We start from the raw sequence: 15,882 nt of genomic DNA, 5'->3' as shown, positions 1-15,882 counted from the left end.
AGATCTAATTTATTATCGTCCATTGAAATAGTGATAATAAGGTATTTTCCATCTAACAGAAGACACTTTAACATGATATAAGTCATAATAGGTGGTGTAAAAGATATCGTCTATTTAACGGAAGACATCTTATAAGATAGAACTTTTTAAGGTAAGAGTTATGATAGGTAAATGTGTCACGAGCCGTTTCAAAGTGTCACCGTAACTAAGCTATATGCAGTCTGATGCATGAGTTATGATATGTCATCCTCACCTTTTTACTAGTTGCATGACGAGCCCTTACAAGGCTGCATGAAGCGAGCATGCTTAGATGATAGTCAAGCATGCACGAGTAAGTGACATGCGCCGTGTTGAATGCTCTGAGGGATAGGACAAAGTGGGTGGCACCTTGACCTATTAGCCACATCGACCTGCATATTTAATTCCTAATTATTACTTTATAGGTCCTACGTTGTCCGTTTTCAACAGATGACGTAGGTTAGATCTGTAATTTTTTAAAATAGATGGGTATTTTTATCAATATTAAAAAATAAAAATAAAAAACTCGATGAAGTTGCCCGAAGTCCTAATGCAGCCCAGCCCATCAGGCCCAGATCAAGACCATGGACTACTAGTGGATTCTTTCTCCTCCCCGAACAGGACTGGCAGCAGCCCAGCAGGAGGGAAAGAGAGAGAGAATGGAGAGCAGAGAGGAGGAGAGGAAGGGCAGCGGTGGCGCCGCCGCCACCGCAACCGCCGCCCGCGTCACGACCCCGGGGATGAACCTGAGGAATCTCGTGTCGAGGGAATACTACGGCCACAAGAAGAAGGTAATCCCTCTCCACGCCCCCGCAATATCGCGAATAAAAAAAGAAGCCACGGGAGTTTCTTTGCGAGCCCCTAAAACCCAAAATCCCGCAAAGGAAGGAATCAAAGTTCCAATCTATGTCCCCGTTCGTTGCGAGATGCCCTAAAACCCCAATCTCACAAGCAGAGTGATTAATAAAGATGCCAAAGTTGCAATCTTTGGGTCTTCTGGTTTGGTTTCTAAGAATATAAACGGCGTCATGGTTGCCCTTTCTTGGTTTCGGTTCTGCTTGTTCTAGGACTGAGGACTGAAGCAAGTAGGTGTGAGCAAAGTTAAGCAGAAATTTGGCTCTTTTCCATTGAAAGGAGTCAATGTAGGGCATGCTGATTAAAAAAAAATCTTTGCTGGAATTACAATTACTTGGGAAGGAGTGTGGATGTAATGGGCAGACTCTGTTGCAGCAAAGGCACGGTGGTGCCATGAACTTGGTTGCCCTCTAGTTCTGAGAAAAAAAAAGGAGTTAATGATAGGGCATGCTGAAAAAAAAACTTTATTATAGGTTTTTTTTGTCAACTTATGGTTATTCTCTATTAGTGGTGAAAAAAGTTGGTGTCAGCATGCTAAGGAAGAAGGTCCTGCTCTCTAATGTCGACTTCTAGTGCTTGTCTAGCTTTTAGTTGCAATGAGGGAAAATAGAAGGGAAGAATCTTCCTTTTAGAAGAAATTATGGTGTGGTGAAGAACTCTTGTTTCGTTTCTTGCATCCTGTTGACTGTGTTGCTAAATAGTCCTCATAACGATAACAAATCTTCTACTATAGTACTTACAATGCAAAGTTTAGCTGGATTTGTGGGTTTTTTTTTCTTTCTCTTTGTTCTGCTTTTATTTAGTAACCTTATTAGTATTAATTATTTTAAAATTCTTTTTTAATTGTTAGGTGCACTCTGTAGCATGGAACTGCCTAGGCACAAAGCTTGCTTCAGGATCTATCGATCATACTGCACGTGTCTGGAGCATTGATCCCCATGGCCATGTAACTTCCTCTCCTTCTATACTTGCCACTGCCTTTATTTTTACAGAATGGGATTACCCTTTTTTGCTATCATACTCACTAATTTTTTCCCTGTTTTTATGAAGCATCATTTTGATAAATTATAAAAATATGCATAATTGGGATATTTCCAATCTTATAGAACATAGACAGCAAGTTATGACCTTAACCTTAAGAAAGCGGTGGTAGCATGACCATTTTCTATATACATGCTCATGTTGGTCATAGTGTCATATGACAAAGAGCGGTAAATGCTACTACTTTTCTAGCAAGCTATCTTTTAACTTGACTATTGAAGAAGTTATCTCAGGTATTTCACAGAAATATTCATGTTGCTACAGCCTATGCACAACAGCAGCATCTGTTCAGTTCCTTAATTAATTGTTGTAACTGACTGCAGAATTTTGTTTAACATGCAAAAAGTTGTTTCCATAATTTGTTAGTATGATAATAGATTAATAGTTCCATTCTCAACAGATGGGATCTTGAGAGCAAGTTAGGCAGTTGTGAATGAACTTTTGGCTAGAGTAAATTTGTTTGGTTTCTTAAGCATGACCTTTCAGGTTTTCATTGTTGGTACGTGGGAGTGAAATTTCAGCTTAAATTTCTTCATCTGAAGTTCTAAAGTGCAAACTGTGCTGACAAGGATTTTTCTTACACAGTCCAAGGTTAAAGATATTGAACTGAAAGGCCACACAGATAGTGTAGATCAGCTATGCTGGGATCCAAAGCATCCTGATACAGTTGCTACTGCAGCTGCTGACAAGTCAATTCGCCTTTGGGATGCTCGAAGTAAGTATCACACTTCATCCTTGATGGCCCTAGAATGCACAGTTTTGTTCTGCATTCCTAATGCATATTACCATTACTATCTTAAACTGATGAATTCTTTTCGAAATTTTGTCCTTTCCTACATTCTTTCACATTTACAATTAATTTGATGCTGAAGACCTCTTATGTAATGACTTTATCTGGAAGTTATTTTGTTGTACTTTATATCTGGCTTAGGATGACTGATTTTACTTTTGGATCTCTTCTTATCATGGTCGGTTTTGGAGGCAGTTTACCTGTTCGTCAAATTATAATTCTTAGCCTGCTTTTCCTCAACTTTATATTTTTTTCCAGGTGGAAAATGTCAAGTTGTTGAACTTAGTGGAGAAAACATTAACATCACATATAAACATGACGGTACTGCAATAGCTGTTGGAAACAAGGTTCATACTGCCTAACTTCTCTCTGGTAACACCAAGAATGGTATACATTTATTAGAATACCCAAATACATTTGATGTGCATATACAATAAAAAATGAGTTCTACTGTCACTTCTTTTTTAGTTGGACCTGGCTAACACATGCATGCTCATGCTAATGCCCATCCGCCCGCACACCCCTAATTAGGAAAGTGCTTAATTAGTTGCTTTCCTAATTAGATCAACTACCAGATTAGGAAAGTGATTAATTAGTTGTTTTCCTACTATGCTCCGCAAGGCAACAGCACGCAGCCTTCCCCCATTTGAATCAAAACGAAAAGCACATCGATACAAATTTTGCAACTAGAGAAGCAAATCGGTACAATCTTAGAAGCAAGTTGCAGTTGCTCCTGCCAATACCCAAATCGACATCCTCCTGGGGGATTGAGCTTCTCATTGCCTGAATCGATGGGACCAAGCTCCTCAACCTCAACATCAAAATTGGACTCCACGTTGCCCAAATAGAGCAGATCGAGCTCCTCGTCGTTGGGGACTAGCTTCTCCGCACCTGGTTGAGCTCCTCGTCGTCAAGGATGAGCGGCCAACATCGAACGCCCAATCCTCAATCCAGGAAGAAAGAGAACTCCACCGGTGACGAGAATCACCACATCCTGTGCATATTCAAAAAGAAAAGCACATCAATACAAATTTTGAAAGCAAATTGCTACGACCAGAGAAGCAATCAATACAACCGTATCAATACAACCGTATTGCCAAGCTACAGAGCTACTCCCACCAATACCCAAAACGAAACCCTTTTATTCGGACTAAGTTCCTCGCCGCTCAAATTGGCGCCCTCCCATGGGGATTGAGCTTCTGTCCATCTGAATCGACGGGACCGAGCTCCTCGACGTGATCGAGATTCTCACCATCAAAATTGGACTCCACACCACCTAGATCGAGCTTCTTGTTATCGGGGATGTGCTCCTCTACGTCAGCCTTGATTTTTGCAGAGCAATCCTTTCCTCCTGTCCTCGTCGGATCTGGGCACCGCTTCAACATCCTCTTCTCGATCTGGTGCCATGGGCATCGATTTTGCGTTGAGCTCTACCTCCAGTAGTGACACCCAAATCGGCAATCCTCAAGAGAGAGAGCACTTCATTGCAATGGAAATCACCAGCCATGGAAGCCGATAGGCTATTCTGGTGAGGGAAGAAAAAATGGGAGAGAAATAGTTGTCTCAGAGAAAGGGGAAGCAGCAAGGCCCGTGGGGTGGGCCCCTCGGTGGCGTGGATCTAGGGCGGGGAGGAGCAGCGTGACGCGAGGTGCCAGGAGGATCATATGGATAAGGTTCACGGGGAGTTGCCTTCTCGCGCTGGGTAGCGGTTTGAGAGTGCGTCTGAGCGAGCAAACAGATGCACGCTCGGAAACAAGTCTTTACCTTTTTAGTTTATACCTTGTGTAAGTTCAGCAAGTACTATGCTAGAAATAAAATTATACAATCAATATAAATCTGTAGCCGTATTGCCATTTTGTTTTTTTTTCCCTGGAACTGCTGCAATTTGTTGAATCATGTACCAGTATCATTGCGATATAGAATGGAACTGATGCATCTGAAGCTGTACATATATGCATATTATTTATCAGTTAGATGGAGCTATGACATGTTTTTATATCTGGTGGAAACCACCCATTTGGTCTATTTCATCACTGTTCGTACCTGTTTGCTAATTCGATATCTTTCAAACAAAGTTGAGTTTATCTTGAAATTTGATGATGTTGTCTAGTCTGACCTTCCTTTTTTTTCTTCGAGAATGCGCTCTGCGCGTAATTCATTAAGAAGAAGAGAGTTACAAAGCGACCGCGATTACAAGTTAACTACTCATGATGTGATGCGCGACTAACTACCACTGTAGGAAGCGAACCTAATCCTTTGTAACCTACTAAGAACCACCATTGCGCCTCCTCGATGATGGTCTGTGCTAGTGGGACCAGCAGAAGGGCTTCCTTGTTAAACACTTTGTTGTTTCTCTCTTTCCACAGCCGCCAGACAGTTAACATGACTAGTGAGTCGAAACCTTTTCTCCATTCCTTGTCGATCGACTTCCGACTGCGACTCCACTCCACTCCGGCAGAACATCAATTGGCTGGGGTAAGATCCACTGTAAGCCACAGCGATGTAGGATGGTGTACCAAACTTGCCAGCTCGCAACACATCCCACCAACAGATGGTCAATATATTCCTCCTCTTGTGCACATAAGGCATCTAATCTCAGTCCATTTGTGATTTTTTAGAGTTCTTCAAAACTTCCACACATGTTATGTGGAGTGGTTTTCACGATTCCACCAAATGGGTGGTTTCCATTTGTTGTTCCCCTGAGAAATATTCTTGAGTGGTATGCTATGTGAAGAATTTAAAATAATTGTCAAAATCAAGCATTTTTAGGAGGGAATCGTACAAGATAGTTACCATGAATGTCTGATTTGTAATGTGTAATGTGGTTACAAATCACTAGTTTTATCAAATTCTAGACCTACAATAAAAAGCTATTGTAATGATTTGTAGGAGGATGAGCTGACGATATTGGATGTTCGGATGCTAAAAGCTACCCAGCCACACAAGTTTAATTATGAGGTACTTTCCAACTGAAGTTTGGATGTGAACATTCTTTAACATTTCTTTGTTTTGAACTTTTGATCCAACCGTTCTTTTGGATGAACATGCACATATACATACCGGAACAATTAGACTGAGGAACCTGTGCTTATGTGCTTATCTGAGACAGAAAATTTTATGTATGAATATTTCGAAGTACCAAACAGTTGAATCGACATTTTTTTTAATTTACGATATTTCTGATTTATATACCTTTCTAAGCTTTGTATTTTCAATTTATTGCAGTTACTTTTTGTAGTATGTATTCCTAAGATCAATAGTTGCTTTGGCCATTTAACATTTGTTAATTGAATTTTTTCTCAGATCAATGAGATTGCATGGAATAAAACTGGAGATCTATTCTTCATCACTACTGGGCTAGGTAATGAACTAAGATGCCTTTGACTTAATTCTGCATGAACATTTATTATGAATAAGAAACAAGGAACATACATTTTGGCATATTTCAATTTTCAAGTGTTACATATCATATCAGTTGATGCTAATGTTCCCACATGGTTTATTGCTTATGCAGGACACATTGAGGTGGTTAAGGATCTCAACTTTCAAAAGTCCTGCAAATTGAATGCTCATACAGCAGGGTGCTATTGTATTGCAATGGATCCTCTTGATAGGTGACAGTTCTCCCTTTTTTTCACTTTCTTCATTCATTTTTCACTATCCACATAATATGCCTGCTCCTGGTACTCTCTGGAAAATCCCTTGGATATTTGCACTATATTGATTGAGTTGTCTGGTCTGCTGTTTGACTTAACATTTAACAATGAACTCTATAAATGTTTGACGCAGATGCTATCATGGTTAATACTCTAATTCAAGTTAACATAGACACAAGTTAAGTTATTAAACTTATATTCTGGCTATTAGAATATCAAGAACTATTTAATTTGTATGTTGTAGTTTCATCAGATAAAAGAATAAATTCTGTCCTAGCAACCTTTGGGTGAGTGATTTTTTGTGGGCCCTTTGGGTGCGTGATTAACTAGGATATTACCTACCCGTAAGTGAGTTTTAAAGGCTAGGGTTGCCAGTCCCATGTATACAATACTGAATTCAGAATTTACGTAGAGAAGGTGCAAATTATTTTGCCACCTGACCTAGATTCTTATCTATTCTAGACACTGTGAACTTCAAACTGTGAGGCTCAATAAATCATCTGAACGATCGAGTTGGAGAAAAACACCTATTGTTTCTGAGTTGTGTCCCTTGCCCGACATGTCAGCCTCATATTGGATGGTATTTTCCAGCTTAGACATCTTTGTGATAGTACTGAACTAATTAACTCATAAAGTAATTATGTCTAGCAAGTTCTGATCCACAAGGATATGCAAATAAGTTTCATGTTCTGGCAAGTGTCTGATATGCTTTGCTCTAATATTTAGAGAGATTATAATTGTTTTAATGATACCAGTTACATAATTTTCTGATGCCAGGTATTTCGCTGTTGGAAGTGCAGATTCACTTGTCAGTCTTTGGAATGTCAAAGAGTTGCTATGCATTAAAACCTTCTCAAAACTTGAGTATGTTTTCTTCTAGTGTACCTTTACTATGTAATATGGCATCATAGCAATATTTTTGGATTATTTTATTATTCTCAGTCTGAGTTCTCAGTTGTCTGTATTATTCAGTTTTTTGGAGCACTGTATTTTTAGAGAGTACCTTTACTATATAATATGTCAATGCAGATGAAATCATTGAGTATGATCTTAAGTAACTCTACTTTAAGTTTCAATAAGCCTACAAATATCTACTAATACATACCCTTTTCTATTTCTTTTCTTTTCTAGGTGGCCTGTAAGAACAGTTAGCTTCAATCATACTGGAGAATTCATTGCATATGCCAGTGAAGATCCTTTCATTGACATTGTGAGTGATCACATGTGTAATTTCCTTCTGATTCGAGGCTAACTGTTGTCAAAAGTATATATTCTTTTTATAAAAAACATTTTGTCTTTTCATCAGGCCAATGTTCAGACTGGACGATCAATTCACCAGATTCCATGCAAAGCAGCTATGAATAGTGTTGAATGGAACCCTAAGTACAACCTCCTGGCCTATGCAGGAGACGACAAGAACAAGTACCTGGCTGATGAAGGTATGGTTGCTGCAATTCAATCTTTTTGTTTGGTCTAATGAAACAAATGTCTAGCTTTACTCACTACGATATAACCGACTTCATTTATGTGAGAGCATAATCATTGAGACCGGAGAAAACAACCGAACCAATGCCTGGTCCAGTTTAGCTATTGGATCTTTCTTGGCAATTGAGCTGCTTCAATCCTGTCAATATGTGGTTGAACCACCCGGTTTTCTACTAAATTGCCTAAAAGCCAGGAATGGTTGAACTGGCTACTTGAGCTATGGAATAAATTTGGGAGGAAGGGGCTCGAACCCATGTCATGAGATTGAGGGAAAAACGTAAAACTCTCCCTGTTAACAGCTCTGTTTGTCTGGCTGGTTTATTATAGAGAATTGTCTTTGTTGTAAGGTTTATTATAGAGAATTATCTCTGTTTCAGTTCATAACACTAAGTGGTAATGACGAGCAAAATGGTTTAATCGAATTTGGCTCTTACTATTTATTGGTTTTTGCAGGTGTTTTCCGAATATTTGGCTTTGAAACACATAATTGATGCTGAGTAGACTACCATAATGAGGTTCTCTTTGTAGATTGACTTCTGATCTTTATACATTGATACATTTTTGGGCGTTAAATGTAACTTCGGCGTTGGTTCATGTTCTGCTAGCTTGAACTGAACAGTATTGTTGTATTGCACCTTATGTGACTTGAAGATCTTTTTGTTTTCTTGTTTTTAAGATTCATATCTATTATCAAGGGCAGTAGAAAATTAGAAGAATTTATCCTGAGCACAGATTTCTTTTGACCAGAATCCTACTGAAATAATAAAACCAAAATTATACATGCCAATACAACAACGATGCAAATAAAATTAAGAGAGAACACATGCCAATACAACGATGCAAATAAAATGGCTTCCTAACATTCATTACTATCAAACTCCAATACTGCCATTTTTTCTTTTCCAGTATGGTCTGTTTCACATTCTGATTCACACAAACTGACGGGGTTGACAGAAAACCTCTGCACACATTTCGATGGAAACAAGACTCTTACAGGGATTCGGATCCACAACAAAAGACAGAAACAGACACCACAATAAAATGGCTTGCAGGAATTTTTAAAAAAGAAACCAGCAAGTCGTATTTTGCAGCTCATCAATCATCATCAGGCAGGCCTCCTTACTCAGGCCCTGTACACATTGAAATGCTTCGCCCAGCGTCGCGCAATGAAAGGGTCATGGTAGTCACGCCTGTCAGCACAGCAGCTCCTCCTCTCGCCACCGATGCTCGGCCCGATATCTCTCATCCCGCAGTACCGGCTGTCGCCTTTTTCCTCAAATCCCACAGCGATTTCACCTGTCCTCAACTGGTCCTCTCGTCCACCCTCCAAGTAACTGAAACCAACCAGTACGAAGCCACAATCTGCTACAATGCCGAGAGGGATCCTTCTCTCCTCGCCACCCCTCAGCTCTCCAAGCCTCACCATTCCCCCATGCTCCCCTATCCTCAGCTGGGTGTCGCCTATGACACCGCCAAGCAACCGTGCCAGGAGTTCCTCAAACTCATGCATGATAAAGCCACTCTGTACTCCAAAACCAAGCCCAACATGAAACTGGTGAACCGGGGTGGAATGGTTCATGTCCACCCCAACACAGCTGCGCACTGGATGGTCAGATAAGTGGAGGATGCAGTTGCTCGGGTTCTGATGTGCCCGGTCCTCCAATATCTTCAGGCCCTTATGTAAAGCCCCTACTGGATCAGTTCCACCAACACAGCAGAGGTGTTCAATGACCTGCAATGCCATTCTCTTCCCATGGGATGTCATCCGACGCAGGGGGAAAGCACGGGTTGCGGTGGTGGCATTCGTGACAATGGCTAACCGGTCAATTGCCCGCATGGAGAAGACAACAAGTGCCATTGCTTGCTTCAAGAGCCTTAGATGCGGCCCGTTAGGGCTGGCAACAAGAACCAGGTCCATGGCTGGCTGCGGAGCAAGACTGACAGATAGGTAAGCACGCCTTTGCCTGCTTGGTGAAGCAATCTGTGGTGGTGAAAGCATGGAGGAGCTGCTGTATTGGCAGTGCTGTTGTAGTGGCAATAAGCGTCCACAGGGGTAATGGTGAGCTGCCACTGGAGCCGGAATAAGGGTGAAGCGAAGACATGGGTCCACATGCTCAGTCAAAGTGTATGGCTCAATGGGGTCATCATCGTTGTAGCGGGCAGCACGGATGGAGGATCTTCTGTTAACACGGGAGGTCGCAATGTTGTCATCAAGGATGCGGAGGATTGGATCCGACTGGTTGTGCAGCAATGGCGGAACCTTCAGGTCACGTGGCAGCTCAGACCATTGTGCACGGCAGATAGGGCATGTGACATTGCCATGCCGAATGTTGGAGGCGATGCATAGGAAGTGGAAAGAGTGGGAGCATTGCGCTGTGAAGATAGCTGGCCTCTCACCATTGTCAACGTCACTGCTGCTGCTGCTGCTGAGGAGCTCCAAACATATTGCACATAGATTCTGAAATTTAAGAGCATAACGTACATGTGAGAATAATTAGAAAGTAAACTGCAAGTCCATGAAAGGTCATAATTAAATGAGTGCAAACTTTAGATTTACTTAAAATAATAAATATTCTCATTCTAGAGCAAGATCCATGATCATGCATGCTTCGTTTAATGCATCATTTAGCGCTTATAACTTACTACAAATGTGTATGAACAGGAGCCAGGAAGCCCCATTTTCATAAGCTCCAAGCTAACCTGACAAGCACACTCGTGAGAGATGACTAATTACTTTGATAATGAGATGTTAGGAGGCCAATACATGGAAATTATTGTACACGTTGCAAGCTGGCATCACCCAGTGGACCACATAGGACTGTCCATTAAGAAAAAGATAAAAGACTTTGCCAAACTTCAAATTACTTGTGAACTCGACATATCTTATCATAGGCATTAGGCGAATTTGTTTAGGTCAAAATTTCACTTCAGTAGAAATTTTGTCTGCAACCTAGTTGGTGAAGAGATTGCATTCAAGAACATAAACAAAACATCCGCTAATGTTGTTTCTGTTCTTACATCATTTTTTTTTTACAAAAATATTACCAGAAAATCCCAAAAGACCTACTGATTGAACTAATAATATATTTGCAAACTGCATTTTAATTTTGATGGCATCTGCTACAAAAGAAGTCAAAGTGCATTTAACTATGGCGTGATTCACTAGCACTGTATATCATGATATGCATGGCCGCAACTTTATAAATCGTTTCTTTTAAATAGTTTAAAAGAAAATGAATTATTTTCTTGGAGAAATGAGCATAATGTCAAGATATTCCCTGTTGGTCTCTGTAGCTACCAAGATATTAAATGACCGCTCTTACTTTTATGTGCCATTAGGGAGACAAGCATTATCTCATCTGAAAGACCACTTAAATGTCCACCACCGCTAAAAAGTACCAGGACACCATATTACCAAATTATTGAAACCTAAAAAGGGCAGACACAATTACGAGGGCCACTATTAGATGTCAGTGGACAGTCCTGCGACCCATTATGTGCATGCACTAAATAAATGTATGCAGCCTTTGTATATACTTGCAAGTTGCAAAAGTCATCCTTTCAAACTATAAGACCGAAAGCCGATGAGTGAAGACAGAAACATCAGATGTCTGGACCATCAATATTTGAAAGACTATTAGCATATCTTCTGTTTCAAGAGCCTTAACCCGCAATATAATCACCTCGTAAGATCTTTCCTTTCAAAAAACAACTTGTCTCGGAGACATTCCTCTAAGCATCAACCACCTTCACCCTTGACGACTCCTAAGCACTCATAAGAGAGGGACTAGAGTGAAGCCCAGAATATCAAGATTTTCTGCTGCATCCCACTTGCCCTAATTCACCTTTTAGTCACAGCTACCATAACTAATCAGCTTGTCTCTTGCTATCTTAACCAGTAGCTTGTCTCTTGCTACCTTAACCATTCTTAGGTAAGCATGCTCCTGATCTCTTCACTGGTTCATTAGTGGACACATATAAAACACCATACTTGGTTACTGAAAAGCTTTTTTTCCGCATAAAAAAGCTCCATTATCGAGAGAAAAATATAAGAAAAGTGTTGGTGGTCCAAATCGAAAATCGTACATTTAGAGAAAAAAAGAAAAAGGAGACGTAAGTGGACATATAGCTGGTACCTTGTCAGCCATTCTGGTGCTGGTGGGCTCCTCCAGCTTTTGTTGTTCTCCATCACTGCCCTCTGCAGGCGCATTCACTGCTGAGCATGAGATCTGCATATATCACAAACCACAATGTGTTACGGAATGGTATACACTACAGCTACATTCAAGATACCGTTCCAATTGTTAGAACAATAAATATGCTATGCGATAAAAGGGAAAAAAAGAAAGGCAAGGTTGTCCTCTTCGGTATTTTCGTACTTTCATCTACTATTTATCTATCAATGATATCTAAGACATACATGTGGGTCGAAAAAGAAATTCAAGACACACACATGCACCCACCATGTGTTCCTTCCTTACAGTGCTGAAACACTAGCACTGCTAAAAAAGTGCTATCAGTCAAGCTACAGGATAACATGTTTGTCTACAGTTCTTAAACACAGGTATACAAAACCAGAAAGTCTCCAGTACCAAGGAAACAGAATGTTGGAGAAGGAAGAAATAGAAATGCTCATATTTCTGAGAAAAAATAGAAATTTTTAGGGAACACAAAATGCAAAAATAAAAAATGAACCCTTTGCAGAGCAACTTGCAACAACCACCAGAAAACCTCAAATGGGGGAAAAGGTACCAATACCCAAGAGAATGCAGAGCCGTTAATAAAAAACTGAAACAAAATGGCGTTCGGACTAATATAAATAGATTGAAAATGTAACTTGTGCAAAGCTAGATGCCTGGATCTAAAATAAAGTTTTGAAGAAAAATAAATGACCGTAAAAATAGTACATGGTGGACAATGTGGAGGGTCCATGTGCACCAAACTTTCAAATGTGGTGCTAATATTTCTCCCAGGGTACCAGTACAAGGTAAGCTGAAGAGAAAGCCAGAACAATAATTCCCAATAATGGATGAACAGTACCAAGAACTGATACAAACCAGGTAGGCCAAGCATCTACTGTTAGTAAGGCACACCTAAGACGAAAAGAAAGGCAAAAGGAGTGATTTTGTTACTTTCATTCTGGTAAAAAAAAATCAGAATGAATACTAAAATTAAGCCAATAGGATTGCCCAAGACAAAAGAAACAAGGGAGGGGTATAGGCATGTTAAAATACAAATCTAATAGTTATTTTTTGAGGAAAAGACACCACAACCAAGATATAGGTGAGAAAGAGCTGAAATGGACAGGAAAATAAAAAGCAAGAAACTGGAAGCCCGAAGAACAGGGACACGAAACAGATGCATTCATTCGGTGGGGAAAACCAAAAGAAATTCAAATCCAATAAAAATGGAGCCCTGAAACTTTTGATAGTATTGCTACAGTTAACTAAGAACTTGCATAGATGTTAAAAGAATCTCATTTTCTTCACATAAAACAACCATGAACTGAAAACACAGAGCAACCCTGATGAGATAGTGAATAATGCAGGAAAGATAGCCATTTCTGGGGCCCTTTTGCCAAGAACATATGCCCCTAAATCCTCGGAGGGAGAGAGAGAGAGAGAGAGAGAGAGAGAGAGAGATGCCGCATACAGTCTTGGAAGGCGGGGAGGGAGAGGCGGCGTAGGAGAAGAAGGATGCGCAGGAGAGGCCGATCCGCTTGGCGGCCGCCCTTCGCCACCTCGCGAGCGTCCCTTCGCTGCCGTCGCCACCGGCGCATACCCCCACCATTTGCTCCCTCTCGCTTCCCTTCCCACTCAGCCCTACACCACCATAATCTCTCCCTCACTCCCCCCCCCGCCCCTGCTTCTCTCTCCTACTTCTCTCTTCTCTCACTTGCAGTCCTAGACTCTGCAAGGTGGAGGTGTAAACGCTACCGCCTGGTTGCCTTGTGGGCTTTGTACATGGAGCAAGGTCGGCAAGGTATGGCTTTGTCGCTCCCCAGTTCCCACTCTTTCTCCTTTCTCTCTCACACTTTCTCCCTCTCTTCTCTCAGAGTCTGAGGCGAGGTGAGCAGAGTTGGCAATTGCAATGTAGCCCTTGTCATTTTCTCATTTGGATTTTGGACCACCTTCAAATGAAAACAAATGGTGATTCATTACTGTGCCAACCCTTACCTCGAGTGTACTAGACCATATTTTAACTGAAGTTAACTTTTTTTTTTGGAACAGGGTTGGGTTTATATTAGTAAAAGATGGAAATTACATCCCACACATTACAAGAGGACCTGAAGAAAACAAAAATTACAATAAAGCCCTTCTAAAGTCCTCGTGTTCATCTTCCTCATCCCCGAACGGATGCTCTTTCCACTCATGATGGAGAAGAGATTTCCTTGAAAACCCGAGGAAGTAGCGCCAACCGTTTGAAACACTGCAAGAGATAACACGCCAAGCTCTCCATCAACATGCATAAAGAACACTGAACGACCATCAGACGCCACTTCAACAGGTAAGAAAGAGATTAAATCCAGCGCATCCACCTCCACATCTGAAGAAAATGGAAGCTCGGAAGCAGAATCCGCTACCAAGAGATTGAAACTCACCGATGAAGAAGATAGACAACCCAAAATTGGGATGCAACTCCTACAACCCATCACAACCGGGTGAGGAAAACAACGGAAGAATCACCGGATCTCGTATCGTCACCAAAACTCGCATTAAGAATGACATCGCTAGAGCTCACATCGAGGATGACGCCACCAGAGATCTTCTGGAGGAACAACAGCCTCCATCGAGCCCTAACCATGGTTTCCACGGGAAACCCTTGCCTACTACTAAAAACTAGAAGCTATACGCTACAGCGGCCGTTGACGACCCGATGCTCCTCCCTCCCAATGTCGGAGAAGACGCCAGAGGGGAGGAATCAACGAGATCCATACCGAGAAGCGCTTTCGCCCTTTTTCGCCTCTTAGCCCTGTAGAAGGGGAAAAAAGAGTCGAGAAAGCGGGCTATCTCGATCTACAGCTGGAGTTAATGTTAACTGAAGGATTAACTTACATCTGTCAGTTTCCAAATAGCTAATCAATTAAAACCAGTTGAACCCATATTTAAGTCATGGACTAAAATTGTGCATGATCCATGGAACCCATTGGAATATTGGAATTCATCCTATTTACTACAAGAACTAAATCTGTGAAGTGCTTGCATTCCAAAGGTCCTAGTATCGTACTTGTGCTGAACAACCAACTGAAAAATTCTCAAGTTTCACTCACATGTTTCTGTTCATTATATATTATCCAATCATATTTTGTGTGTAGTGTTTTTCCTGTGTTAGTATTCGTATCTATGGGACACTAAAACATTGGTTAAAATCAACGCAAATTCAGGTGACTGAAGTTTAGCAATTCCGTTAGAATAATGTTGCTAACTGGAAAACAAAAAAGAAATCAGTACCACGGTACAAAGATTATTATAATTAATTTCGATGCTCCAAATATTCGTATATTTCCGTACATAATAGGGTGCAACCCAAATTTTAAATATGTCCAAGATGTTTATGCAAAGTGACCTTGTTTGCTGAGCTGCTATTTCACCGTGGTCCCACCGCTCTGCCCTACTTTTCCCTTTGGGCACGGCAACAACAATTAAAAAACATTTTTGTGCATGCCTGCCTGCCTGCCTGCCTGCCCGCCCTTGCCCCTGCTTGACTGTCTTGGACTCGCACTCCGTTGTCTCATCGCAGCTGTCGATTTTATCGGCAACGCTAAGCAGGCAAGTTGATCATAGACGTCCATTACCAGTCAGCCCGTCAGCCAGTCAGAGCTGCACGAGGCCCAAAACGTTCAGTTGGGAGCTTTTGTTTTGTTGTTCCTTTATTTGCCTTCCCCTTTATTTCACCTCAAGAGCTTTCCATTGGAAGTGGCGTGAGCAAGAGGAAGGAGACAACCGGAGCAGACGCAGAGAATGGCAGTATGTGCATGTATAGGCATTGATGTGTAGTCGTTGGATTAGATGCAACCAGTTATCAAGTGCGGATTAG

General features: G+C 41.1%; 2 protein-coding genes across 2 annotated transcripts; one reads left to right on the top strand and one right to left on the bottom strand.

The window, feature by feature from the left end:
• Window positions 1-629: 629 nt before the first annotated feature.
• On the top strand, window positions 630-8,520 carry LOC133901796 (THO complex subunit 3-like). Its single transcript, XM_062343302.1, has 11 exons — window positions 630-809; window positions 1,724-1,819; window positions 2,500-2,629; window positions 2,963-3,051; window positions 5,594-5,662; window positions 6,008-6,065; window positions 6,219-6,318; window positions 7,138-7,224; window positions 7,492-7,570; window positions 7,667-7,799; window positions 8,299-8,520. Exons 1-11 carry the CDS (start codon window positions 678-680, stop codon window positions 8,334-8,336), a joined length of 1,011 nt encoding a protein of 336 aa, XP_062199286.1. The 5' UTR covers window positions 630-677; the 3' UTR covers window positions 8,337-8,520.
• A 155-nt stretch (window positions 8,521-8,675) lies between these two features.
• Window positions 8,676-13,926, bottom strand: LOC133901795 (E3 ubiquitin-protein ligase WAV3-like). The gene is made up of 3 exons (XM_062343301.1): window positions 13,498-13,926; window positions 11,982-12,074; window positions 8,676-10,303 (listed from the first exon to the last, which is right to left on the bottom strand). Exons 1-3 carry the CDS (start codon window positions 13,633-13,635, stop codon window positions 8,969-8,971), a joined length of 1,566 nt encoding a protein of 521 aa, XP_062199285.1. The 5' UTR covers window positions 13,636-13,926; the 3' UTR covers window positions 8,676-8,968.
• Between the last annotated feature and the right edge of the window lie 1,956 nt (window positions 13,927-15,882).

The sequence above is a fragment of the Phragmites australis genome, chromosome 20, assembly GCF_958298935.1.
Source record: "Phragmites australis chromosome 20, lpPhrAust1.1, whole genome shotgun sequence".
In the NCBI taxonomy this organism is placed as follows: Eukaryota; Viridiplantae; Streptophyta; class Magnoliopsida; order Poales; family Poaceae; genus Phragmites; species Phragmites australis.
The sequence above is the reverse complement of the archived record's forward strand: the minus strand, read 5'-3'. Positions and strand labels throughout refer to the sequence as shown.